Genomic DNA, 26,803 nt, shown 5'->3' with positions numbered 1-26,803 from the left:
TTATACAAATACATAATATATCGCTGCATAAAAAAAGCACAGTACAAAATGAAAATAACATCCATGTCAAAACAACTGACAAGGTTTGCTCTAGTCAAACTTAGGAGTTCTATTCTCCAAGTAATATTTCCTTACTTTTTTCTGGAATACTCATAATTTCAGTATCTTTATGCCATTTAAATGTCTTTATTAAAGTCTACTGAGCACTGCTGCACAGCGTAAAGTCCAAATCCCACACAGCTGAACGCAGGTGAGCCTACACATTCCCATGGCCACTATCCATTTTGAGTGGATTTATTAGCTGAGATCCAGAAGTCACGTACCCATATTTGCAAGCAGAGCTTGCTACTCAGGGCACTTAAGCATACGAGTGCAGTCACACTAACGATGGAGCCCATTCAAATGTTTATCTTCTATGCTCCCCTTTCTTACACATAGCATTAACTTCTGACTGAAAGCAATTCCCATATGCTGAATCCATATGAAACATCGCAGAGAGATGTTTCCTAAATATTTTGAACATGAAATTCATAACACTTGCACACCTTTACCCCCTCCTTCTCAAAGGGCCAGGCAGCCAAGAGATAACAAATGCTTCAGAGATCAATTATAAAAATGGTATTCTGACAATCACCTCACCTACCTTTGCTTTAATCTATTTCATCTTGCCTGCCTACTTTAAATTTTGATCTATTTTTCTAACATTAACATGTAATACAAATGTCCACTGTATTTAACTACATCTGGCACACAATAATCTGAAGTGCTGTATACAAAAGCAATCCTGACACAGGGGATAAAATCATCTACCAGCTATAAATCTTTCAGGATCCCACCACCCACAGAGTCATTTTGCTTTTAAAAACAAAACAAAACAAAAAAACAAAACAGCAAAAACCACAATCAAACTTGCCATTAATAATTTCAAATGCATTTTCAATCTAATGTTAAACATACCTAGACTTGAGAAAGCTAGGACTACATTACATTATTAAATGTTAGTAATATTTTGGCAAGACAGGTCTAAACACAAAGCTCAAGCAGCAAGTTATAAATAACCTTTTATATTTGATAGAAAGCTTTTATTTCAAAATCTGTATTAAAAACGTAAGGGGATTTATTTGCTTAAAGTCTACTGCCTAAGATTACAATAAAGAATATGAAAAAAGCATGGGTCCTTACAATATAAATTAAACAGAAATTCAGGAAAGCTAGAAGATTTCAATGAATGTTAAGGTGAGCACAATTAAAGCCATGTTGCCAGTTAATCACTTAAAAGAACAAACTGCACACAGATCTACCTCTCTCTGGAGGCTCTTCCGCCTTGAACTCTGGTAGGTCGAGGACAAAAAAAGTCATTAAATACATCATTTGGAAGGAGGTATCATTTGAAATAATGTCAATTCTATTATCAGTACACTTAGGAAAGATTACTGGAGGAAATAAAGATATCCTAAGAAATTCATAAAACAGCAAAAAAAAAATCCTAATAACATAAAGAGCCAAAACATGCAATAACTTAAACTCATCTAGGAAAAGAACTAGCATTTGTATATACTTACTTGTGATGAAGCTAAACCATCAGAACTCGTGCTTGCAGGTGGTTCCCTCTTCACCTCTGGAGCAGTTTCTGGAACTCTTACTCGGACATAGTTAATGAAGTGACGCATGTTAGAAACCAAGTTACTACCTGGAAACCAACTATCATGGCAACGCTCTTGTCCACTTGCAGATTCCTAAAATAATAGATAAGGAAAAGTGTACCTTTTTTTCATATGTTACAATAACTCACATTGCTTTTTATAATGGTATTACAGAGGTCATCATATCTCCGTGAGATAGGAACAGTATGTTGAACAGTATGTACTTCACTAAAGCTGACACACCTCTTAAAAAAATTATTATGACTGATGCCTACAGGTACAGTCCACAAGGACTACAGGTCTGATAGATATATAAATCTACACATTTGATCTTAATATAATCAAATACATGCAATCTGTCCTATCTAGCAGAAGTAAAAGGAACCACTCAAAGCAATCCAAAGCTGTACAATCTAAGACTAATACAAAAATCTGAACTATACAGAAGTCCGCCTCTCAAAAAAGCATGTCACATCCTTAGTCATACAAGAATTGTTAAACAGCAGGAAAATTTATGAAAGTAATACACTAAGCGAAGCTGGAATCATTAAAATGATGGCTTTTTATATTCAAATTTGCATCAAAAGCACAGCTGAAATTTCGGCTAATTCACATATTTTACAACATACAGCACTTTAGCAATAAGATGATCAGTGACAAAGGTTTCAATTGTAAGTCTATAAATCTAAGCATGCTTTAGATTCAACCACTAATCACCAATTTTTTTTTACACCCAATTTCAAGTACTAATTTACAGAGTAGTAAAGATTGAACCAATCCATGTTGTCAGGTTACAGATACAGAAATTGCTGAAAAATATAAGATACTGTATTCCTCTTTGCAACAGTATGCATTTTTCTTATACTTTTTTGCTCAGTTGATCCCCACTTAAGTAAATAAAGATGTTTTTTTCTAATTCTAAGGAAAAATTATAATTTTAATAAATATATATTTTTAAAAAATATCAAATCATTAGACAATACTTTTGTATTTTAATGAAAAAGATGGTATTTTTTCTTACCTCTTCATCTGACTCTTGTTCTGGAGAATTTTCCAACCCCAGCTCAATCAAATACAAAACCATGCAAAGCACATGTTCTGATAAATTCTGATGATCCATTAATATCTAGGCAGAAGAACAGACATTCGTATCTTAGCAGGTTTTATTTTTAATAGTCTCATAATCCCTATTACTGAAAAAACAAAAGACAAAACAAGAATTGCCAAAAACTCTAACCTAAACTGGAAGGTAAAGAAAGCAGCCAGGATTCTCCTATGAAGAAGCTCAACATACTACTACCTAGAATTTTATCTCCAACCGTGGCCTTCCAAGTTAGTCACACTAGGAAAGGTAGCAGAAATTGAGCCCCATATGTGACATTTTTGCCTGTTTCGTTTTTTCACGTGACAGTAGCCAGGCAGCCAATCCCCTGCAGTTGGTGAGGGCTAACCAGAATTAAACATACTGCACGCAGCAGATGCTCTGGCCAAACTTATGGAAGTCCCTGGAAACAAGGTACCGTCAACTCAGGCAAAGTTCTGGTGTGGGGTATGCCAGGCCTGGGGCTGACTTTCCTGGGACTTCAATTGTTAACAGAATAAAATAGACATAGTCACTGAGCGTGCAACACAACGTAACTCTGCAATGTCTACAGTTGGGCTACAGTCAGACCCAGCATCTTCATAAAAAAAAGCTTAAAACGTGAGAAAAGAGGATGTATTTTGTCCTTGCTTCAGTCTTGGAAACCCAGGCCAGAACAGGCATTCAGCATGAAAAACATCAGCCATTGGTTAAGTTTTGGCAAGAAAAGGAACTACATGTCTCACAACGGAAAACCTTGACCAACCACTAGACATTGTACTACTGAGCTTCCAAGATCTTCATTCAATAGTCTCAGCACATGAAATTCAGTTTTCACCATAACAAATCTCATTATATTATGGGTAAGGGACAATTAGCAGTAAAGCCCTCAAATTCTTATACTTTACATTTTTAAATTAGATTTTTGAAACTGCAGTAATAGCAAAACCTATAGTTTACTGAAGTCACTAATCTGTAAGCAATATGAAGCTTTTGAGAAAAAGTTCTTTTCTGTCATAAAGGTGAAATCTATTGAATGAATTTGGGTTGAATCTTAAGTCTCCACTCTAAGATCTTAATGAGACACTGACAACTTAAATACAATAACTTCACCAGAGAAACAAATCAGCTGAAAAAGCTGGGAATAAGTATGGCTCTTTGAGAGTACCACACTGTTAATGCTATACTCATCAACAGGTATCTTCTATTCAACACAACTTTAACAGTGAAACAAGCATCAGGGGAGCTGGAGCTTTTGAAAGAGCACAAAAAGAAAGCACGCCCAGGAACAGTACTACACTCTCAAACCACTCTTTTTAGTCCCTCATCTTGCTCTGCAGCACACTGGTTTGAAAGAACTTTTCAAGTACAGAGACAGATTTAGAGTCCCATTTTCTGATGATCATACTGTTCAAAAAAGGATGCATCCCTTAAAGAGAACAGCCAACTATCAAAGACAAAACCAAAACACAATTTCAAGGTATTAATTAGTCATGAAAAAGAAGCACTATGCCATTATGAAAAGCCAGAATGTATCTGGAAAGTGATGTTAGAACCAACTGCAGTTATAAGACGTATTTGCCATTAAGGATCAAAAGCCATCCAGGTTGCAAAGGTCTGAACAGGCTACTCATAACCTAAAGCTCTGCAGTGGGAGTGAAAGGAACACTGCTCACACCACCATGCTCCCTGAATAACAATTCAAAAGGTTAAGACAGTGTTCCTCAAAGTACAGTAGCACTGCTTATCTATGCAGGTACCTGACATACTATATGTATATATGGAACAATCACTCATGAAATAATGAAAATAATAGCAAAACATCATCATACTACTTAGAAAATAAAACGAAAATAAAAACACTACATAAATTTGAACCTGAATACTGTAAATAACCCATTAAAAATCATGCTTCTAAGAACCCCTGTTCTAAAAAAATGGATATAAAATACTGGACATAGAGAATTATGACTGTACCTTGTAAAGAAGTGTGAACAGCACGATGTGCAGGGTTTTACAGTGTAAAAGTTTTATAAGACCTTTGTAACTTGGATGTAGCGGTGTTCTCTTCTTGTAAGGAGGCCATGGGTTCCCAGGGAATTTACCACTTTGCTTTAAACTGTTGAAACAAATGAGATTTATGTCAAACACTGCGATAATGTAGACAACCTCCACTGTTATAGATAACTATCCCACGTTCTTTTTGTTTAGACCAGCTTTAGAATTGATGAGCATTTCTATGCCTTTTAATCTAAGCAGCATTCGAAAAATTGGAATGCATATACAAAATGACTTCAATCTTATTCTTCCGCGAGTTACCTGCTGATTTAAATAACCTTTATTTATAAAGTTAAATGACTTTTTAGTTACTGCTATGAATTTAAGAATTCTATTTCCATTCTAAGAGGCACATAAAAGACATGGAAAGCTTTTCACTTCAGCCACAAATCTACGTTAGATAGACACACAACACAGAAATCTCACATCTGTAGGAACAGTTTACAGGCAATACTAGGAAACACCAGACACAGTTAGCTATAGCTGACAATATCAGTGCTATCATAACACTTAAAATTTAAGTTCATAGGTAAGGTCAACGTGGACCCACAGTTCTAAATAATTATCTGAAATCCAGTGCAGTAGACAAGGCAATTATTTAAGAGAATACTGCCTTGCTCACTTACAGCATGTGTTTATGACTACCCTTTGACTTAATGGACTGAGCAGAGCAGCACCGGATTATTTCACTAAGCTGATTATAAGGGGGTTTTAAACCTGATTTTTATTCCCATGGTGTGAAATAAAAGACAACCAAATTAAACTAGCTGAAATAAAAATCTGTAAGGGTAAGAGACTGCGAGAGATGGAATGTTAAGGGACAGAACTAAGACCAAATGATCTTGCTTCTTAGCTTGAAAACATGCCACAAATGTTTTTTCCTGTATTTAAATCACAATTTAATTCACCCGTGGCTTCTGCCATGGGTGAATACATTTACAAAAAACACATTGTCTTCAACGTAATTTCAAAACACAGAGCACTAATACTGTGCTTCATGTACCTACATGTAAAATAAACAGATATGGCTGCTTTCTTCATAATTTGCACATGATTTTAAAAGAATTTTTGGTGAAGTATTTTATCTGTGATGACTTCCACTACTTTGTCTGTGGCACTTCAGATGTATTTTTAAATATTTATGGGAGCGTAACAGACAAAGCTAACCAAAACCCTATAACTGCCTGTAAGTGTATCAACATTGATAATATGATTAGCATTACCAGACAGTGAAAACAGATGATTGTGTAATGAGCAACAACATGATACTATGTTTCTTAAAATGATTCCACTTACAATGCTGTGTATCTGTCCATTGCAGACTGCACATCTCTACGGTAAACAGTTCGAAGTATTACCATGACAGGGTCAAATTCCTTATCCCAGACTTCAGCTGTTGTTTAAAACAAGTCACACATTAAAATTCTCTTTACAGACCTTACAAATTATTCTAGATTCTCTTCTTAACTAGATATAATTATATAATTTTCTATTCTGGAATAAATTTTTTGCAGCAAAGTACAGTAATTCTTACTAATACTTACTAATAATACTTCCTATAATAATTCCTGCTGCTTACCAAGATATCAGAATCTTACAAAAAATACTTTTCTTGCCTCCAAAGCAAAATATTAATCTATTAAGGCAACAGAACTTTTCTATTAATAATCTTTAGTTTAGCATCTTCTAGCCTTGTCAAGGATTACATAACAGAAACATGTGATAAAAGATAAAAAGACAAATCACATATTTCTGATAAAATAACAGCTGTACCACAGGCCAAAATTAAAAAAAATAAAATTCAAATTAATTTTAAAATCTAAGTAAATGGTAAGCATACGAAGGCACTCCAAAAAACACCTTTTCCACACACATATTGCTTTGCTCTATTTAATTTCCAAGTACATACAAGAAAAGCTTTTAATTATTTGTCATTTGGTACTCGATTAGTATGTGCCTTCTTGAAAACAGGAAGCGAAGACTGCAAAGACTGCCATATGGGGAATATTAGCAATGCGCACACAGCTCTTCTTCAGCTCAAAAATCCACAGGAAACAAGAAATACGTCTTTCTTTGGGAAGTTGGTTGATTTTTATTTTTTTTTAACTGATGGTTAATGGAAGCAAAATCTGTGGCTTCTGCAATCATAAAGTATATTTTTTCCCCCCTCTAAATATAGCGAAACAAGGGTTAGGGGGAATGAATCTCAACATGACTTGCTCAAACTGTGATAGGCCACAAACTACAATTCTTAAAAGCAACTGACACATCATTCCTTTTGGGAAACTCTATAGTCTTACAAAGATTCTGAACACTTAGAAAGCTACAGTACACAAGAAAACCATGCTGGCTTTTATTCCTGCAGAAGCTCTTTCTATTTTTTATTACTTTATGATAAACAGATTCTACAGATCATTACAAATTACTTCAGTATTCACTGCTATAGATGAGATACTTGCAGTTTTTTAAGAAATTATCTACTCCAGAGGTAAAAAAAAAAACCAAAACCAAAATCTTAACCCACTGAATATTTAGGGAAACTGATTCTAGGTTTAAATGCTATAATTAAAAATACCATAATTCAGCTTTTTTTTTTTCCCTTCACAGTGTTATGAAAAAGACAAGCACGTCACAAGCTCCAGGAACCAGACATGACTAAAGGCAATGCAGTTTACAGACATGAAAATAGAATTATTTTGAATACATGGGTGTCAAGCTGACTAATTACACATCAAGGAATCAGAAAGAATCTGTTCTTAAGAGTTTGGTTTCACAAAATTACTTCACTGGTTGTTAATTTGCATAAATGTAAGAGCTTCACTGACTCACCAGTCCCCCAGTACAAAAGCTGACAGTCAGTACAGTACTGGTTCCTACATTAACATTAATAACTAAAAATCCACAAAAAAACCAGAGCCTACAAATCAAATAGTTTCAAAATTGTCAGACCCCAAACTCTGCCATTCTCAAGGGAAGTACCTGGAGGAGGAGGAAGTTAATCTCTCTACAGCTTTGCCATGACCTCAAACACAAACAGAGCACATGGAACATTTCAGATTCCTACAGGCTTATCTGCTCTGTAACAGGAAACAGTAACGGAACACTGAGATCTTAAATTCTTCCTCTCCTCTGATACACCAACACTATGCTGTGTCCAATTTAGAGACAAGCTGGTACAGGGAAGAAACTTGTCATTTTTGCACTGTAGAGCAATGTAGAACAATATTCTACAACCAGTCTCACCTGAACTTTTCCTAGACCGTCACTATTGACTAGAAAAGATGTTACAGGCTAGTATGATACTTAAGGAATTCTTCCTTTTGTATTATATATCATGGTATCTTTCATAATCAAAATGTGAAGGAGTTTAAAGAAAATACTTTCACAACTGACACCTCACTAGCACAAGCAGTTCTAAACTGTACTGAACATACATCAGATTACCTTAAATCACATGAATGATTAACTATGCAGATCAAATAATTTCTCAGTTGTCCATTTTTCCGTTGCTTTCTGAGGATACCCGATTAATACAAGAATATTATTTTCACTCTAGATCAAAATGAACTTATTAAAGACTATTAACCGTCTTTAGCAATGCTTGTAGATAAAAGCAATAGACAAAAATGAAAAAGTCAAACAAGTTTTGTGGGGTTTTGGTGGTGGTGGATTTGGGTTTTTTGGGAGGAAGAGGGGATCTACCCTTGTTTGGTGGGCTGGGTTTTTCTTAAGATAAAAACTATGGTTAAGCATCTTACCACTAAGTATAAGAGAACAATGATTACTGTACCTTTAGGTGTATACATTCCTTGTTGCATGGAGCCTCCAGGCTCAAAAACTGGAGCTTTAAAATCAGCAACTGCTGACAAGACAGATTCAAAGCTTAAGCTTCCTGGAATAATACCACTTTTAGGATTGGGGTTTTCTGGAATGTAATGTTTGCATTAAGGAAAGCAAAGTTAACTTAGTTGCAGGACACAGCATTTTACCTCCCTCGACATTTTAAGTCTCTCGTTTCCGAGTCTACATTTTGGCAGTGCTTTGTGTTTACCACAAGAGGTCTGTATGCTCCAGCTGCTACGAACAAGAACTACTACCAAAGTGAATCAAAACCTTCTATCAATGACATTAAACGTTTTCAAACAAGACACTTCCTTCATGTTTGGCTCAAGAGGTTCTAAATGAGAAATAAATACTGCTATCTACAGCATGTGTGTGTATGCATAGTGTCTAAGTTTTTGTACTAGCCTTTGTTTAGTAACACTTTGGCTCTCTTCACAGCAAGACTATTTTGCATTTACAGCTAAGTGCAGAAAAAGCAAGTAAATACCTTGGGACTCAAACACAATAAGTAATTCTCTCAGATTGGCTATTTCTCATTTTTGGTAGCAATACTTAATTGACTTACTGACATTACCCAAATTACAAGACTTGCAAGTAAGGAAATTTCTCCTTTGTGACAAGTGATTGCTAGTATAAATTATTCATATATTTTATATAGTTAAGTGACTAGCTTAAGTGAATTGTTTTAAGCAATTCACTTATTTTACATACTTAAGAGCTTGACCTATTAGCTTTCACCATAATAATTAATAATTCTTATTACATATTTGTAACTCTCAACCTCCTCCTTTCCTATCTTTATAAATTCTTAATATTTTTGCTCTATGCCCATGCCTGGATTGCAAACTCTTCTGGGTGATCACCACAAGCTATTTACTTTGCCTATACAACCGAACACACTGATTGCAGTAAAACCTGTGCATTCGTATTCAGCTTTTTGGGGACAAGAACCATACCATCACACAGAAAGACCTCTTGGAGTCTGCTATTCTTCAAGTAAGACACTTTGCCCCGTAACACGTTTCTAATTCAAATTACTCTAATCTCAAAGCAGCATTCAGAATTATTATTAGCATTTTCAGCTATTGATTGCAAAAGCCAATATAGCATAGAATGGCTTCTTTTTATACTGGCATAAAATTATAGTCAAAGGCTTGAATTCACATAAAGGTGATGTTTGGCAAAACTTTCCACAATGTCCCTGGAAAATAGACTTTTCACCTTACACCTAAAAAGACTTCTGTTGTGTTAAAAAACATAATAAAAATAAAAACGGCAGTTTAGCATTTTGTATAAAAACTGATTTAAAACTATTACAAGTATTACATATTTTGTAAGAAAAAAACTAATCTGGACCAAATGCTTTTGCTGATACGTATATGCAAACACAACTTTACACAATTTATTGTAATCCCATAAATTGAAAACACATTGTTTCAAGGTCGAAAATCCCACTACTATCGAGGTACCTGTCACTCACATTCATGCACATTAGTTAATATATTCCAAGGATATAAGATCCAATAATGAACTGTGTGTCCTGTCATTCATACAGAGTTGGGCTACCATCTCTGCTCTGAGGATCTCATCATCTGTCATTCCTAGAACAATAACATTTTAAAAACCATTAAAATTGCATGAATTTAAAACACACTCAGCATATATTTGTCATTAGGCATAAGTTAAACTTGATACAAATATTAAGTAACGATACAGTGCTATAAAAATACAGCAAAAAAAGGGCAGGGGACAAATGTAATGACATGACCTCAGTCAGAAACAGCAGATTTAAACTAAAATTGCTGTCCTTCTCAAAAAGACAATGATCCTTCATATGATCACATACATAAATCATCCCCTTCAATGAAAGCCATTTTTCTCCACTTCTATGCATTATGTCTATTTCCAATTCATAAGGGATTAAAATTCAGTAACTGGCAAAAAATTAAATCAAATGAAGCATTCAATGCTTTAAGTTACTACATAGCTGATCAGCTGTATGGTTGCTTCTAAATGTTGAATATAAATGATCAGGCATGCTATTTGCATACAAGTATTCCTAAAGCAGTAATTCTTACCTAAATGTAAACGAAGACTTAACAGAAGGACCAAAAACGTTAAGGCTCCTTCCAACATGGACCTTTCATGCTCTGAATCAAGAACTGTATTTTGATGCTGTGAGGCCATCGTTAACAGATCTACCACCTTAAATCTACACAGCAAAGACTGAAGTCAGAAACATCATTCTCAGATATAAAAACATCAATGTGAAACGTAGTGGTAAAGTCAGGATACCATTCACAACAACCCAAAATGAACACAAAATGAAACTTATATAAGACAATAATATGCAAACACGCACAAAACCTCCCCTATTTTTAGATTTGGATTTTTATTCATCTATGCAGTGTACTGTAGTGACACTTACTCCACATGAAAACATGTTACATTTATAAAAATATAAAAGCTAACAAAATGAATCCATTTTCGAGCCCCAATCTTAATTCTATCCAGAAAAGCAGACATTGTCTTTTACTATTGCAGCCCATATTTATCTACTCCAAGCTAGTATATCCTGAATATATGCATATGAACATGTGTAAAACTTCAAAATAGTCTAAAAATGCTCAGAAAACAGATGTCTGAAGTTTCACTACCGCACTGTAAACAAAAAGCCATCTATATAACAAACTGAGGTTACACCTTGAGATGCCTCTTTCAGTAGAGCCCTCAGGTAAATGCCAGCTTTGGCCAGGCAGAGTTGTACCACTGAAGATATACATTGGATATCCACCTTTTCTTTCACATGGCAAAAATTAGTTAACAGCTAGCACAACTTTGAACATGAAGATTCGTCTTTTAGCCCTACCTTTCAAAAACAGATGAAATAAAATAATCTGGGTCCAGCCTAGAGGCACAGACCTGTGAAAAACAGAATAAAATTCATTTTATCCAGTGTTTTATTTGCAAACAAGCATTGGCTTGGTATCTCAGAGAACATAAAACTTACTTGCAGCAGATAAATGTCAGGATCAATCATTGAATTGCAGAAATGGGACTGCACGTAAGTCATGGCCTGTCCTTTAATTTGTAGACCATTTCTAACCCACATATTGCTGTGAATTTCAGAAAGACTTGCCTGTTCAAGGAAAAGAAAATAAGATGTCAAACATTTCAGGGATATTCAGCTATTCAGTTCAACGTTAGCAGATCACCAACAAATTAATACACATATACATACACACACATTACACCTTTACATGAAATTATGTTTTTTTATACTAATTTACTTCTCCGTAGGAGCAAGGAATGAAAAGGAACCACTGCAAGTTTATGAAATAGATACCATACTTCCATGTAAGAGCATATTTCAGACAACAAAAGTGATTAAAATGATTCATGTGTTTATTTATTAAAATATTGAAGAGTACTCCAGAGATGAAGGCATCATGTTTAAAGAAAAGTTACATATAAAAGCAGTTATTACAACTACTACTTACTACCACTTAAATAGGTTTCATGTTTCCAAAGGGTTGGTTCTTCCTAACCTTTTCAAAGCACTACAGTGAATATTATTATCATATTTCTTAGAGAATGATAACTAACATTACATATTTTGTCTCTGTATGCAGAAAGTCAGGCAGGGAAGGGAAGAGACTGGCATGGCTATGTCGAGACCTGCTGGCTAAACTGAAAAAGAAGGAACTGCGCAGGCAGTGCAAGCAGGGACAGGGAATCTGGGACATGTATAGAGACACTGCCCAGTTGTGTAGGGATGAAGTCAGGAAGGCCAAGGCACAGCTGGAGCTGAACTTGGCAAGGGAAGTAAAGACCAACAAGAAGGGCTTTTACAAGTACATCAATCAAAAGAGGAAGATCAAGGAGAACGTACCCTCACTGATGATTGGAAATGGGGATCACGTATCAACAGATGAGGAAAAGGCTGAGATACTTAAGAACTTTTTTGCCTCAGTCTTCACCAATAACTGCTCTCCTCACCCCCCCTGGGTCATGGGACAGCAAAGTGGTGACCAGGGGGATAGACCCCCTCCCACAGTACAGGAAGATCAGGTTCGCAAACATCTGAGGAACCTGAACATATATAAGTCCATGGGACCTGATGAGATGCATCTCAGAGTCCTGAAGGAATTGGCAGATGTGGTTGCCAAGCCACTTTCCATGACATTTAAAAAGTCATGGCAGTCAGGAGAAGCCCCTGGTGACTGGAAGAAGGGTAAGATTGAGCCCATTTTTAAAAAGGGTAGAAAAGATGACCCTGAGAACTACCGACCTGTCAGCCTCACCTCTGTGCCTGGGAAGATCATGGAACAGATCCTCCTAGAAGCTCTGCTAAAGCACATGGAGGGCTAGGAGGTGATTAATGGCAGCCAGCATGGCTTCACTAGGGGCAAATCCTGTATGACTAACTAGGTGGCTTTCTATGATGTGGTAACCGCAGCAGTGGTCACAGGTAAACAGACAGATGTGATCTATCTAGACTTCTGTAAAGTCTTTAACACAGTCCCCCACAACATCCCTCTCTCTAAATTTGAGAGACACAGATTTGATGGGTGGACGGTAAGGTGGATATGAAACTGGTTGGACAGTCATATTCAGAGAGTAGTGGTCAATGGCTCGAAGTCCAGATGGAGATCCGTGACAAGTGGTGTCTCTTGGGGGTCCATACTGGGACCAGCGCTGTTCCATATCTTTATCAATTATATTGACAGCGAGATTGAGTGCACGCTCAGCAAGTCTGCAGATGACACCAAGCTGAGTGGTGTAGTTGCCATGCCGGAAGGAGGGTATATCATCCAAAGGGACCTGGACAGACTGGAGAAGTGGGCCTGTGAGAACCTCATGAGGTTCAACAAGGCCAAGTGTAAGGTCCTGCATCTGGGTTGGGACAATCCCCATTTTCAGTACACGATGGGGGATGATGTGACAGAGCAGCCCTGCAGAGAAGGACTTGGGGTGCTGGTCGATGAGAAGCTCAACATGAGCCAGCAATGTGCACTCACAGCCCAGAAGGCCAACTGTATCCTGGACTGCATCAAAAGAAGAGTGGCCAGCAGGTCAAGGGAAGTCATTCTGCCCCTCTATTCCTCTCTTGTGAGGCTTCATCTGGAATACTGTGTCCAGTTCTGGAATCCTCAATGTAAGAAGGATATGGAGATGTTGGAGTGTATCCAGAGGAAGGCTAAAAAGATGCTCAGAGCATCTTTTCGCTCGTAGGGAACATGTTCCCTACGAGGACAGGCTGAGAGAGTTGCGGTTGTTCAGCCTGGAGAAGAGAAGGCTCAGAGGAGATCCTATAGCAACCTTCCAGTACCTGAAGGGGGCCTAGAGGAAAGCTGGGGAGGGGCTATTCATAAAGGCTTGTGGAGATAGGACAAGGGGGAACAGGTATAAACTGGAGAGGGGCAGATTTAGACTAGACATTAGGAAGAGTTTCTTCACTATGAGAGTAGTGAGACATTGGCACAGGCTGCCCAGGGAGGTTGTGGATGCCCCATCCCTGGAGGTGTTCAAGGCCAGGTTGGATGGGGCCTTGGACAGCCTGATTTAGTGCGATGTCCCTGCCCATGGCAGGAGGATTGGAACTAGATGATCTTTAAGGTCCCTTCCAACTCTAACTATTCTATGATTCTATATTTAATTTTGGAAATAGGAAGGAATAAAAAAAAAAAGAAGTTTATGCTAGCTACTCAGTATACTCTATTAAATGTCACACATTGCTTATTTTGATACTTCGTAACTAGAACATATTCCCCCTTATTAAATACTTCTGAAAGTATTTAAATGACTGGGGTTAGAAGAATCAGACAGCAACTCTTTTTCATGGTATAACTCTACATCTGCATCCAAGTCAGAAGTCTGCCCATACCTGAATCTGAAGTGGGTGAATCATTAGTTTCATCAGCATCTCCTGATCTGGCAAGATAGTATCCAGATCTAGCTCTTGGCATTTGACAGCCTACAAATAAAAGCAAGCACATGCTGTACTGAACAACTGTACTGAACAGGGAATATCCGTCTTCTGTGCGACTAAAACATGTGCTTACCTTACTTAGAAACATGGCAAAGTAACGGTGCAGCGGCAAATGAAAAGTAACTTGGTTAGGAGCTGGCTGGAAATAAAATAAAGATATTTTAATATCATATATTAAAAAACAACCCACAAATGTCTTTATCACAACCAAGAACAGTACCTTGACAGACTTACTTTCCACTAACCTAGTATTACTTCATCCTCCTGCACTTTCCAATCATTCACAAATTTCCCTTCCTCACACAGCTGTTGTTTATCCTCTTACTAAGCCTCCAGTAGCTAATGACAGTCTGAACCGACGTTGCTACAGTGGCAAAGCTGCTCCCCACTACGACTTCTGTTTTGCCATTGCTTCAGCTCTTCATTGAGGAGAACAGCAGTACCTCAGTGACACTGCTTTTGAGACTCACACAGCTTAAGCTTGCACCAGCAAATCTAATTCACTAAGACTCTACAAAAGGATCTTAGCACATAACATTGCAACTAGTAACTACAAAGTCTAATTTCAGCAAGGCAATCCTTTTTCAGTTAGTACTCAGGACAATGACTTAATTTAAGGGAGTGGCAGGAGGGTGTGTATCACCTCTGAGGTTTTAATCAGATTTGCAGAGTTCTTCGACTAAATTCACCAAGAATATTTACCTCATCTACAAAGTTGATAGCATCAAACCAGTCTTGAAGCGCTTCAAGGCAGTATCTGACAACGTTTCGTGTATATTCCTGCGTTTCCTGCAGCAAGAGAAACAAGCGTAGTACACGAGCCAACACAGTTTTAAGTGTCACTATTTTCCTACTGCAAATAAATATGATTATTTCAAAAATATTTTACAGTGCATAATTTATGCCCTCATCATATGGAAATTAGCAAGTACTAGAATGGTTTCACTGTTGCTCTAGAAAACAGTCAACTTGATGGTGAGAATTAAGGCATCTTCAGAATGGCCAGCTAGTCCTATTGCTTACTGTTGTTTAATTTACCCATTTATTTCTACAAAAAATAGAGATGTAAGCATAAAAAAAGTCTTTCCATGCAACCAAAAGGAATAGCTAATGTCCTGTAGTTTACGTACTGAAAGGTCCTCAGAGTTGGCTAACACAATGCACCTGAAATGTGGTAACAACACAATACTGCACAGATTTGAATAAGCATACCTTGTTATGATTGCATGATATAACTCTACAACAACACCCTAAAACTATAAAATATTTCAGATTATATCCTAGGTTTCAAGGCTAGAGCTGTACATCGCCTTCCAGGAGCGAAGCAGTGATGTGCAAGAAGGGAGGGCAGGAGGAGAAATAAATCAAATTGCTCTGTGATCAGTGGAACCTATAAAGCCTCATTTCTTAATGGATTTTTCCTTTAAGCTTTCCTTACACTTAAATGCAGTCTCCAGACCTGCCTCACACTTCTAAGGTACTTCTATGACACATTCCTCATGCAAAAGCCAGCAGTGCTTTGGCCAGCCAGTTATGCAAGCACCGACTGGCTCCATCAGACACCTTTCTCATCAGGAAATACAACAGCCACACTTCCAGGCTGCTGCTCCATAGTCTACGGTGGGCAGTCTCTGCTGCCTTTCCCTCTCTTGCGGGACACGAGCTGGCATGTCTTCCCGTCCATCAGACTTCACTAAACAAGTATAACAACTATGCTATGAAATTTCACTTTCAGGTCTATTGAGGATGACCAAAGGGATAAACATGGGGGTGAAAACATGACCAACAAGCCAATAGGCAAAGCAAGGAATCATACAGGCCTTAAACAAAAGGCAGACTTTCCCATCCCTAAGCTAAGAAAAAAATCAATACTTCAAAAAGCCAGAAATTGTAATTCAGTTTTCAGAAGGTAGTTTAGATTCATAAATTAATACATTACTAATGTAGCAGCAAAACTTACATCACGGAAAGGCTTTTGCAAATGCCTGATCTAAACTGTTTTAAAGTTGCATGGCGAGTGTGCACACATTTTTTCAGTGCACAGTTCAGTTTGAGTATTACTGTCTCACAGATGCTATTATGTCATAATATGCTAATTCTGAAGATAAGTACTTCATAAAAAAATAAGCATTAAAGTTTTTTTCCACATGATAAGTATTCCTATAAGCTCATGAATCCAATTTTTACTATAATTTAATACAGTTTACAGTCTAGCAAACAGCAACAACTCTTTGCTCTACTTTAGGAGACGACGAGATGTCAGAACCTAAAAGGCTTTCACCTCAGGTTGTCAGTAAAACAACACAAACCCATAAGTTACTCCCTCCACCATCATAATGAAATATCCATCTGCAGACACAATCAACATTAGAATCACATTAGGGACAACTTCTGTATCTCCCTTCCCACCGAGCAAAGGCAGAATGACTCAGACATTTATCAAGTTCTTCATTTGATTAGAAGTTTTTCCATACGTATAGACATATGGACTACGCATCCTGAACTTGTACTCCCAGTTGTGGAGACAATAAATTAGGTACAAGCACAAATTGTACACTCACTATACAAAGAATCCAGTTTGATCACAGTTTTACATATTTGGTAGGCAAAGACAGGAAAACCCATCTTTTCAAACATGAAACAGACAGACTTTTCAGATTTGAGAACTCTAGACTAAGTCATGAATAAAAACAAGAATAACAACAGCGAGGTGTTAGTCTTACCCTAACTTTGCAGTGTGACAGAAGACCCCACATTGGCTGGGCACAGGCTTCCAGCTCAGCAGCAAAGGCAGCATAGTATGTCTGTGATTCAAACTCCACATGTTCATTTAGTTCTCGTTTATTTAAATTCATACCTTCAAAGATTTAAGCAGAGTTATACAAACAAATGCTTAACTAGAACTAAGTGGAATGCAATGATTTTAGTGTTACGCACTGACATACCTATTAATACAAAAAAACCCACAAAGTGTAACAATCTAGCTTATCTAGCAGCAGAATAATGGATAAAATATGAGAACAAGCATCAAAGTTTGAACAGAAATAGATCAGGAAAGAACAATGGCTCTAGATTGGCTAGTAACTGCAGTTCTTGCTGTTCAGGTGATGTTAACATGGACTGCAGCCCTTCCACTTTGAACCTCGCTTTGTCAATGAGAACGTTTGGATAGAAAATATCTGGTCCTCTTTCTAGGCAGAACACTTACCAGTACTGAAAAGTTCACGATTTTTAAATATTTTTTTTAGTATTTAATATTTAAATATTTTCTTCACAGCAACACTAAGAGATTTATCACATTATTTAAACAATATTTAAATTTTCAACTTCACCAGCAAAACACTCCTAGCACAAGTCATGGTTTGTACTTTCAGCACAACCTGAGGATTCTGGCACCAGGAAATCTCAGTCAAGTGTGATGCAGTTGCTCTTTAACTAGTCCACATAAGACAAAGATCTTATTGATCATTTTCAAATCTACCTCTTTTCTACAATATATTGTCCCCTTCCAGGAATACACACTTATAAGAATACTACTGACTTAAACATTTACAGACAGCGGTGCAAGGGTTTTGCTACAGTGAACATTAGTTGTATTAATATCCTTGTATTAGAACTGATTATAAAAGTCACATACCTTGAAAGAACGATACAAAATTCATCCATGTCACCAAAAGACCATGATCTTCCAAAAATTTCTTGGCCACACTTTGGTGTGAAAGTATGTTTATAAAATCACTAACCAGGGGCCAGTAAGTATTATTCTTCAGTAGTGCCTCACCACAATTCACCACAACATGTAAACTATTTTCTTCATCTAAAGAAAAAAAAAAAAGGGAGGGAAGGGAGGGAGAAAAGTAACACTTTTTTTTCCTTATTGTAATTTTCAAATAAAGTGACAAGGTAATGAAAAAATAAAAATTAGGATTTACTGTAATGTTGGTGTGCGGATTCTAAGAAAGGACAGAAAAGCACTTCCACTCTGAATGTGGGACAGAGAGAGGGTTTATGCAGCCTTCCTCAGACTAGGGCAGGAGAAGGTTCCCAAAATAAGGGGAAGAAAAATTAGAAGGGGGGGAAGAAGTCACACCCCGAAAATCAAAGAGGTATATCCTCTACAGCTGTAAAATAAATACCTTTATCTGCTTTTCATAAGAGGGACTCCAAGAAAGAACCAGAAGGGAAACAGGATTGGTCCTGAATTCACAGTCCAAGAGAAATAACTTCCAGCACCCATCCGTTAGTTGCTACTTTATTTCAAGCAAACAGAAGAGAGAAAATCTTGCATCTGCCTTGGGGATGGCTCCTGTCCAGTTCAAATACACTGAAGGACTCTTGTATAACCTTCTGCACAGCAAAAGGATAATAAGCAGTGCAGCACAGCCACAGCTACAACGACACTGTAATTAAGAGACTCCAGCCTCCAGCTAATGAGGCACATCTGTGTCTGGAATACCTCCCTTTGGTACATATGTAAGCCTTTTTCCCCACCTTTTTTGTAACTACTGAAATATTTCTTTTCTTTTTAGTCTGAAGTTCTTCGTTTTGTTGGTTCATCGGTAACGAGAAAAAAAATTAATTTTGCCTCAATAGATTTTCTAACTTGAAGTCAGTTATTTTGAGTATTTTGATCTTGACAAGTTTTACTTTCCAAGAATACAGCACAGTCAGAAATATGAAACAGAATTTCATCCCAAAACATATGCTGCTTGAGTTGCACACAACTATGAACAGATACTTTCTTGTTACCAAAAGGTAACACAGAACTCCATTCCTTAAGACTGACTGCTCTGCTATCTATTACACTGGAAAGAACCAGAAGTCAGAAGTGCTTTGCGGAGCTTCTCAAACTTCTCCACCACACTTGATCACATACTCTTTAATCTCTGTATTGTTATCTGGTACATCTGTGAAGAAAGGAAACTAGGTCTGGTTGCTCAGCTGCCTGGTTCCCACGTGCTCACACAGCCTATCCAAGCACAGGAGAAAAAATAACATCCCAGCTGGCTCTACCCAAACCCACTGAAGGACTCTGCAAAGAGCCAACAGTTACATGTGGCCGATCCTCTGCCCCGGTATAGATTAGACCAAGGCAAATTACTTCAAATCTGCAGTGACATTGCCTCTTATCCAGCGCACCCTACAAGCCAGGGTTAATGCAAGGTCAAAGAGAGAGTTTTTTAGAAGATGAACCATTACCAAAACTTTATCCTTGGGGTATAAATTCTTCTTCCATGAAAAGTTCAGTAAGAGAAAGCGCTTACAGAGGAAAAAAGTCTCAGAGAATAGGACATAAATCTTTCTCAGGAACCAGTTTTACTACCTGCTCCCATGCTTCTCCTCTCACACTGTGTGCGAGTGAGATAAGCTGAACTAGTAACACTTTCGAAGCTAGTAACACAGCTCCTAGATCAACTCTGTCTCACAAATGCAGTTTGTCACTTTGCATCCACAAACACCCTTAATGATCTGTGTACTTTTAACAGGTGTCAACTGTCCAAAAGACAATTAGTACCTGTGAGTAATACATATTAAACATGCAGTAGCAGATCCAAGTCCTGCTCCAGGTTCTCCTTGCTACTCTCAAACATGTTTTCTTCGTCTGTCTATTGGCTGGATTTGCAAACTTAATCTCATTCAGATACTGAACGACCTACTTGTTCGCATTAGCTACACAAACAGCATTCTTCTCCATTTATCTCACCAGCACAGACTTCTAATAGACTTCTCACTGTTTACAGCGTCATAAGAGATACCTTGAACTAAACACAAGATATAAACCCAGAGAACTGCAAAAGACAAGCAATAGGAATATGGGGGGGGACGGGGGACCAAAGTATTTTATTAACACTTTTCTGTCTATTTACAGCATGCCAAACCCCTCACATATAAAGCAGTGAGGAGTAAATTTTGTGAACACTGAAAAACACCAGACAGATTCCTTGATGGAGCCTTAGCTAAGAGAAATCATTAATGTTGGAGAGAGGAAACAGGTAACTTCATGTCTTGAGACAGCTGCTCCGGGGGGTCTTTTCTCACAAATCTATCACAGATATATCTGATATTACGTCACTTACCAGCTGTAGCATACATAATTAATTACCAAGAAGTTTCTTCAGCCAATGTCTCATCACAACATCTTTTCTGTTCAGCTGGAAATTCTGACCCATTAGAGAGCCTTGCCATCATGCTAGCAACATCCCATATTGACCAACAAGCAACATTCGGAAGACAATTAGAAGTAGTTTTAAATTACATTCCACCAATATGGCATCAGTTTCACAGAAGTCAGTCAACATACAAACTCATACAAACAAAACAAAGTTTCAACATTTTCCTTTGAATACTCCAAAGCAATCTATGCGGGGCAACATAAAAGCTCTCATGTCAAAATACAGCTGAGTGAGGGCACTCTCTATAGCTCAATAACTGAGGATTTCCCATTTCAGCACAGTCACAGTCAGTCGGTGTTAGGCTATACACAGAGCGGACTCAGAGACAAAGGTTGCTTCAGATAAGGAAAATTACAATTTCATGGAGAAAGTGATGGTACTTATTTGGCAGTTGCTGCAAGCCTATCTAGAAGGTATTTTCAAATTCAGATTAGGATAAAGAGGGATGAGAAGTCTGGTCTGTTAGGTATGCGAAAGCATGAAAAACAAGTCAGCAAGATTCCTTGTGCCACGATTTTCAGAGAAGGACAGGTAAAACAAGGAGGGTAGAAACAGGGCAGCTGTTATCACTAGAAGAGTTAGAGTGTATACTAGTTCAAATTCAAATTGCCACTCTGTCAACCAAAAGATTGATCAAATGATTATATTTACAAAGTATTAAAATCATTCTCCTCAATTATATCAGGTTTAATTTTCTCACCTGTGATTGCCTTAATGAATACATTTTAATTACTTTAAAAATTTCCAAAGTATTTCACAACCTATTTTTTAAATTAATAAAGGTCTCAATCTGTATATATAATTACTCATTCAAATGAGTTTCACAAATAGTATTTATGCATTTCACCCTACAAATGAAGCATCTGCAAGATAATACTCCGTACTCTAAACTATGTAACACTCCTACAAAAGAAAACTCTACAAACCAAAAGATAAAACATCAGTATCACTCTTGATAACTATCTTCACATTTGTAGGACATTTGAGACTCAGCCTCTACCATATATTGATAGAGCCAGTGTATTTTGGGGGTGGGGCTTGGGGGGTCAATTGACAAGAGATTAAATTTCCTCTATAACCAATTTATTACCCATGGAAACAAGCAAACAAACAAACCAACCTACCTTGCAATTCACTTTTAATAAGGCAACTTTCCATCATATATAACAGAACAGTGACCATAATATCCAGCAGCTGACATTCTTCCGTTACTTGGCGTGCTAATTCTTCATTGCTGAACAACTGAACGCTGATATGCACAATTCTGTTAGACATTGTGTCTGATTCATGGCTTTTCTTCAGTGTTTTCATAATAAAAGCATAATGCTGAACAAAAGTTTTTGTAAAAGCAATCTGCAAATTAAAAAAATTTTTACATTAACAAGCACCACACACAAAAAAAATATCACTTTCTTTCATTATAAACATTCCTTTACAAAAGTACAATCAATGTATCCTGGGAACACCAGAAGCCATGACAAAGCAAAATTGAGGTCCAAGTATTCCACGTCAAATTTCTAGAAGCAGTCCTCACAAAAAGACCCATCTATAGAGAGGGGTAACTTAAGCCTCCGATTTTATTACCTTATCCCAAAATCTATATTCATTCTATGCTTCCAATACTAAAAAAAATCCAGACTGTTGAAAAAAAGAATATAAAGTCTGAACATACCGGTGAAAACAGTAAACTTCTGATAATTAATTCATCCTATTTTTTTTTACACCCCAAAACAGTGGCAAGTGTCCCAAAATGACACAATATGAACAATGAGATTACCGGTGCCTAATAAAGCTGCCTTATCACTTGCATTCACTCATCCATGGAGTAAGGTTTTCATTCATCCATCCAGGATGACATTTCAACACTTAATCTCATCTGCTATCACAACATCCTATGTTTTTTTTAATAAATCTTTAGTGCTTTCTCCTCAATAATTACAGTCATTAGCAAGCTTTGCTATTCTTTATACAGTTGTGCATGGTTTTTTTAAAACAGATCAGTATTTAAATGTATCAATACATATACATATAAATTATAGTACAATTTCTTGTCCCCCTCCATTAGCCTCAAATTGCTTCATAAGCCAGCCCTTTGCACTGCATAGACGTGTGCATATTTGCCAGCTTTGAAATCACTCCTGACTTAGTACTTTAGGTTCTGATTTAACACCATCTGGACTTGCTTGGCTTAATATGAAGAGATAATACAAGCCATACAGTGACAAAAATTTTCAGCTCGAAGTCTAAAATCCCCTGTCTGTTCCTTTTGGAAGTATTAACCTCTCATAAGCATAAAATTATAAACTTTAAAACCACCCTCAGGCAGCTGTGTTTTCACCAGACTGTATAGAAATTCCTACTCCAATTTACCTGCTTCAGACTCAGTGCTCACCTATTTTTATTACAGCACTACCATGTTATTCTCATTTACAAAACATTTCCAAAAACATGACAGTGCCGTAATGCTGCTGTTGGGCACAAAGACTGCTTCTTCCAGCAAATTTCCTCAAAAATAAAGTTGCCTGTCAAAAAAATGGACTAGGGTGGGGATGGGTGTATCATGGCAAGAAATGCTACAACACCGCTTAACTTGCCCTTCTTTAGCTGCCCCACAATGATGGAAACCTGTACAATAATTTAAAGTGTCTTCTACACGCAGCACCTGGCACAACGGTAACTGTTTTCAGCTAAAGCCTTTTCAGAACAAGGTATTCACAATACTTGTGCAGAGTTAAAAGCAGCTCGTTCTTGTGTTCCAAGGCAAAACAACCTATCACATAATTTCCTTTAAATTAAAGCATAACACAACTTTAATTACCAGCAATGACACCTAGAATAAACATCTAACTTTCATGCTATTAATGTTAAGCCTCAGACACAAATGACACACCTGGTATTTTAAGAAGTGAGTAACTAATGCTGCTAGTAAAAAAGTATACTTTATCTATTACTTCTCCACACTATATCATGATTAAACGGGACTCTCAGGTTCTGTGATGGAGAAGCTATGTTTTACTTTTTTATATAGCACTCAATTCAAGTTGATTGCGAAAACTTGGTCCTCTTCTAAGGACAAATTTTGGATTTTATGTATTTATTTTAAATCTGCATGCATCAAAAAGTTTTCTGTCTTCCTCAAATTCAATAATGAGGTTCTTAAAGTCCTGTAGATTCACTATCAATATAGCATAATGACACAGACTGTGCTATACACTTAAAGAAAAGACATAAGCTTTACTCCTACATTCACTTGGAAGTTAAACAAATACAACCCTTTCCAATCTTGACAGGAAGAAATTCAGCTCATTTCCAGAAGTTAAAAAGCTGAAATACTGTGGTAAAGTGCTGTACACATACTAAAAAAAAAAGCCACGGTAGGTCAAATCAGTCCATCCAGCTCAGTATCCCGTCTCTGAGCAGCCAAAGCTGCGTACACAACTAAGGAAAAAAACAGAATGGCACAAGAAAGGGGATATTGACATAACACATTTCCAAATACTTAGTCAGCTCTCCACCAGTTGCAAGAAGTGGTTTCTTAAGACAGATTTGTTTTCTGTATATTTAATTACCTTCACTGACTAACTCTCTGTGATCTTCTGCAGCTTCTAAATTTCTCGCCTATGCAAAAACAAAATTAATTTTTCTATCTGGTCTTTCCACTTGGTGGCTACTCAACAGCTGCAGAACTTTTAGAAGCCTAACATCAATGCCACGTTTCAGTTAGAACTCGCATCTCCTATGTTTATATTTTTCAATACAAAGGAAAAGATTATTCTGCCAGGTGAAAGCTATGCTAAAATTAAGTTTCCAGCAGGAAAAAAACTGCTCTACACAATTTGTAGACGGCATATCCAAGGGTAAGAAGTCCTACTACTGCAATAGCTGCTTCAGCGTTTGCTATGGGAAGTGCACGATGAGGCACAGCAGCTCAGATAATTATGTTTGTTGATGAATTATCTCTAACAGATGGTTTTGCATTTCTCTACATCCAGTATTCCAGATTTCAGCAGGGCTCTGCTCTAGGATGATTTACGCTCCTCCATCAGCTTCCTGCTTATCGCAAACTCCTCCTCTGCCTTCTCCTTGGTCACATGAGCCTCATTTCTATTTCTCTGTCCTTTTGCTTTCCCTCTTGCAGAAACCTTGTCCACACCATAACACCTCTAACGTCTTGGAAGCTCTGGTAAATTTCTCTTCTGTTTTCTTTTTCTTCACTTGTAAGTCTTCCAAGCTTCAAATGTCAGAGAGTACTAGAAGGGATGCCTCAGGCACAAATCCTGTAAAGCAAAGATCACACTGTTTGTTGTTCTGTTTCTCATATGCAACAGGGCGGAGGGAGGGAAGAGCTGGTTAACCCAGGATGATTTTAGCCCACCCCTTTCAACACCTCTTTTCAATACCAGGAACCCTAAGAAGAAAAATTTGTTTTCCTATTTAAAAATAAATCTGTGCAACAGGTTATTGGTTGCTCACAGACTGCTGCATAGGGCATGGTGGATTCAGTCAGCTCTACTATGTTTACACTGGAGGTCAGAGATTTCAGCGATTTCAGAGCACACACAGATAGCCAGCTCTGTGCTCTGTGTCTGGCTAGCTCACTTAGTTTGCCAGAAAAACAACCCTAGTAGAATTCTGCTGCTTTAATGAGCTAAATTAGCTCGTTAAGAATCACAGAAATTGCACAACAGCCAAGACAGAAAAAATTGAGACAGTACATGTGGTGTAGATGGGATGGGAGAACGCAGCAGAACAACGAGAGGTGACTCGGAACAGTTTATATCCCTATAACAGTAGCGCTCCTACTGTTTGAGAATGTAACATAATTTAACAGCAATCTTTTCCTTCATAAAAGTTAAATGGAAGCTTGAAAAATAAAATATCTTTCTAATTCATCCCCAAATTTTATGTTCTCTCTGTATACACAGAGCCATTCCTGGTAAAGTGGACACAACCCTCATAGACATGTTTAAAATTCATGCGCCATTTACACAGTTTTGCAACAAAGCCCAGGCATCTTGGGAGAAAATACCATCACTGCCTCCCTAGTATTGCTGTGCGATACATTTCCCCACCCTGAGTTTCCTTACTACTGAAAAATACATTTTAGATAATCACAGCAACTAAAATTCAGATTCTAAGATTTCAGAGTTAGGATTTGTGCTAGTAAACAAGCACAACATGAAATCGGTAACAACAACAAAAAAGAATGTTTGAATAATCCTTTCATGTGAACATACAGTATTGGTGGGGGAAAGAAGGATTATTTGCAGATAAAGGTGGCAGTCAGTACAGAAACCAAATATCCCATGGCATGCACTCCAAGTACATAGTGAAGAAAGATTACGAACACAATGAAGAAAGGCGCTGATGACAGTGGCTTTGTTGTCAAAGGCAAAAAGATCCCATGATCATTAAAAGGTATTGTTATTACACAGTACATTAAAAAGGTAAACATGGCAACACTCACCAGATTCCTCCACATGCTGCTAGCAGTTGGGTGTTTTTACAGGCATGCTTTCAGCTCCCAATGGATCAGGAGAACTGGACGCCCACATGGATCCCCAAATATCAAGAGAAGTTCAAGCTTCGTGGCAAGGGATCTTCAGTTCAGAAGCCACCATATATCCTCATGTAATGGCTCAATCCAAGAGCAAGATGAATCTATGCTGGTATCCCAAATCAAAATGCTGTCTTGACGTGGGCAGAGTATTTCTGAAGGCCCATATCTTATCTTTTTCTTCCTTGAAAGTCATTTTCACATTCTTTGCTTTGATATAGCAAGGTTTTAAGGGGGCACAAAAACAGGGCTGTTTCATCACGAACTGTCATTTTTCAAGAAGTCTGTATGTGTAGACTTCAGGATTTCTTGATCTTTGCCTCTCAGCAGGGATTGAGAAAGTCCAAAATACTTGCATGGCTCAAAGGCAGGACATGATCAGAGCAAAATATTAAGCCTCATTGCTATGTACACTAGGTCCAGGGAACGCATAGAGCAAACAACCAAACCTGGCTG

General features: G+C 37.4%; 1 protein-coding gene across 5 annotated transcripts in view; it reads right to left on the bottom strand.

Annotated features, from left to right (window-relative positions):
• Positions 1 to 26,803, bottom strand: part of UBR3 (ubiquitin protein ligase E3 component n-recognin 3) — a 111,785-nt gene that overhangs the window by 58,300 nt on the left and 26,682 nt on the right. For 3 of the 5 annotated variants that reach the window (XM_054070538.1, XM_054070534.1, XM_054070535.1), the window contains 16 exons: positions 21,915 to 22,143; positions 18,255 to 18,434; positions 17,341 to 17,474; positions 15,320 to 15,406; positions 14,691 to 14,756; positions 14,513 to 14,602; positions 11,636 to 11,764; positions 11,495 to 11,547; positions 10,704 to 10,837; positions 10,141 to 10,226; positions 8,573 to 8,714; positions 6,079 to 6,175; positions 4,702 to 4,843; positions 2,665 to 2,769; positions 1,563 to 1,736; positions 1,302 to 1,331 (listed from right to left, as the gene is read on the bottom strand). In XM_054070538.1, coding sequence (XP_053926513.1) covers positions 1,302 to 1,331; positions 1,563 to 1,736; positions 2,665 to 2,769; positions 4,702 to 4,843; positions 6,079 to 6,175; positions 8,573 to 8,714; positions 10,141 to 10,226; positions 10,704 to 10,837; positions 11,495 to 11,547; positions 11,636 to 11,764; positions 14,513 to 14,602; positions 14,691 to 14,756; positions 15,320 to 15,406; positions 17,341 to 17,474; positions 18,255 to 18,434; positions 21,915 to 22,143 — 1,878 coding nt within the window. The remainder of the gene's footprint in view (positions 1 to 1,301; positions 1,332 to 1,562; positions 1,737 to 2,664; positions 2,770 to 4,701; positions 4,844 to 6,078; positions 6,176 to 8,572; positions 8,715 to 10,140; positions 10,227 to 10,703; positions 10,838 to 11,494; positions 11,548 to 11,635; positions 11,765 to 14,512; positions 14,603 to 14,690; positions 14,757 to 15,319; positions 15,407 to 17,340; positions 17,475 to 18,254; positions 18,435 to 21,914; positions 22,144 to 26,803) is intronic. The other 2 variants (XM_054070536.1, XM_054070537.1) reach the window with 1 other exon arrangement.

Source organism: Cuculus canorus, chromosome 6, assembly GCF_017976375.1.
Source record: "Cuculus canorus isolate bCucCan1 chromosome 6, bCucCan1.pri, whole genome shotgun sequence".
NCBI classification, from domain to species: Eukaryota; Metazoa; Chordata; class Aves; order Cuculiformes; family Cuculidae; genus Cuculus; species Cuculus canorus.
The sequence above is the reverse complement of the archived record's forward strand: the minus strand, read 5'-3'. Positions and strand labels throughout refer to the sequence as shown.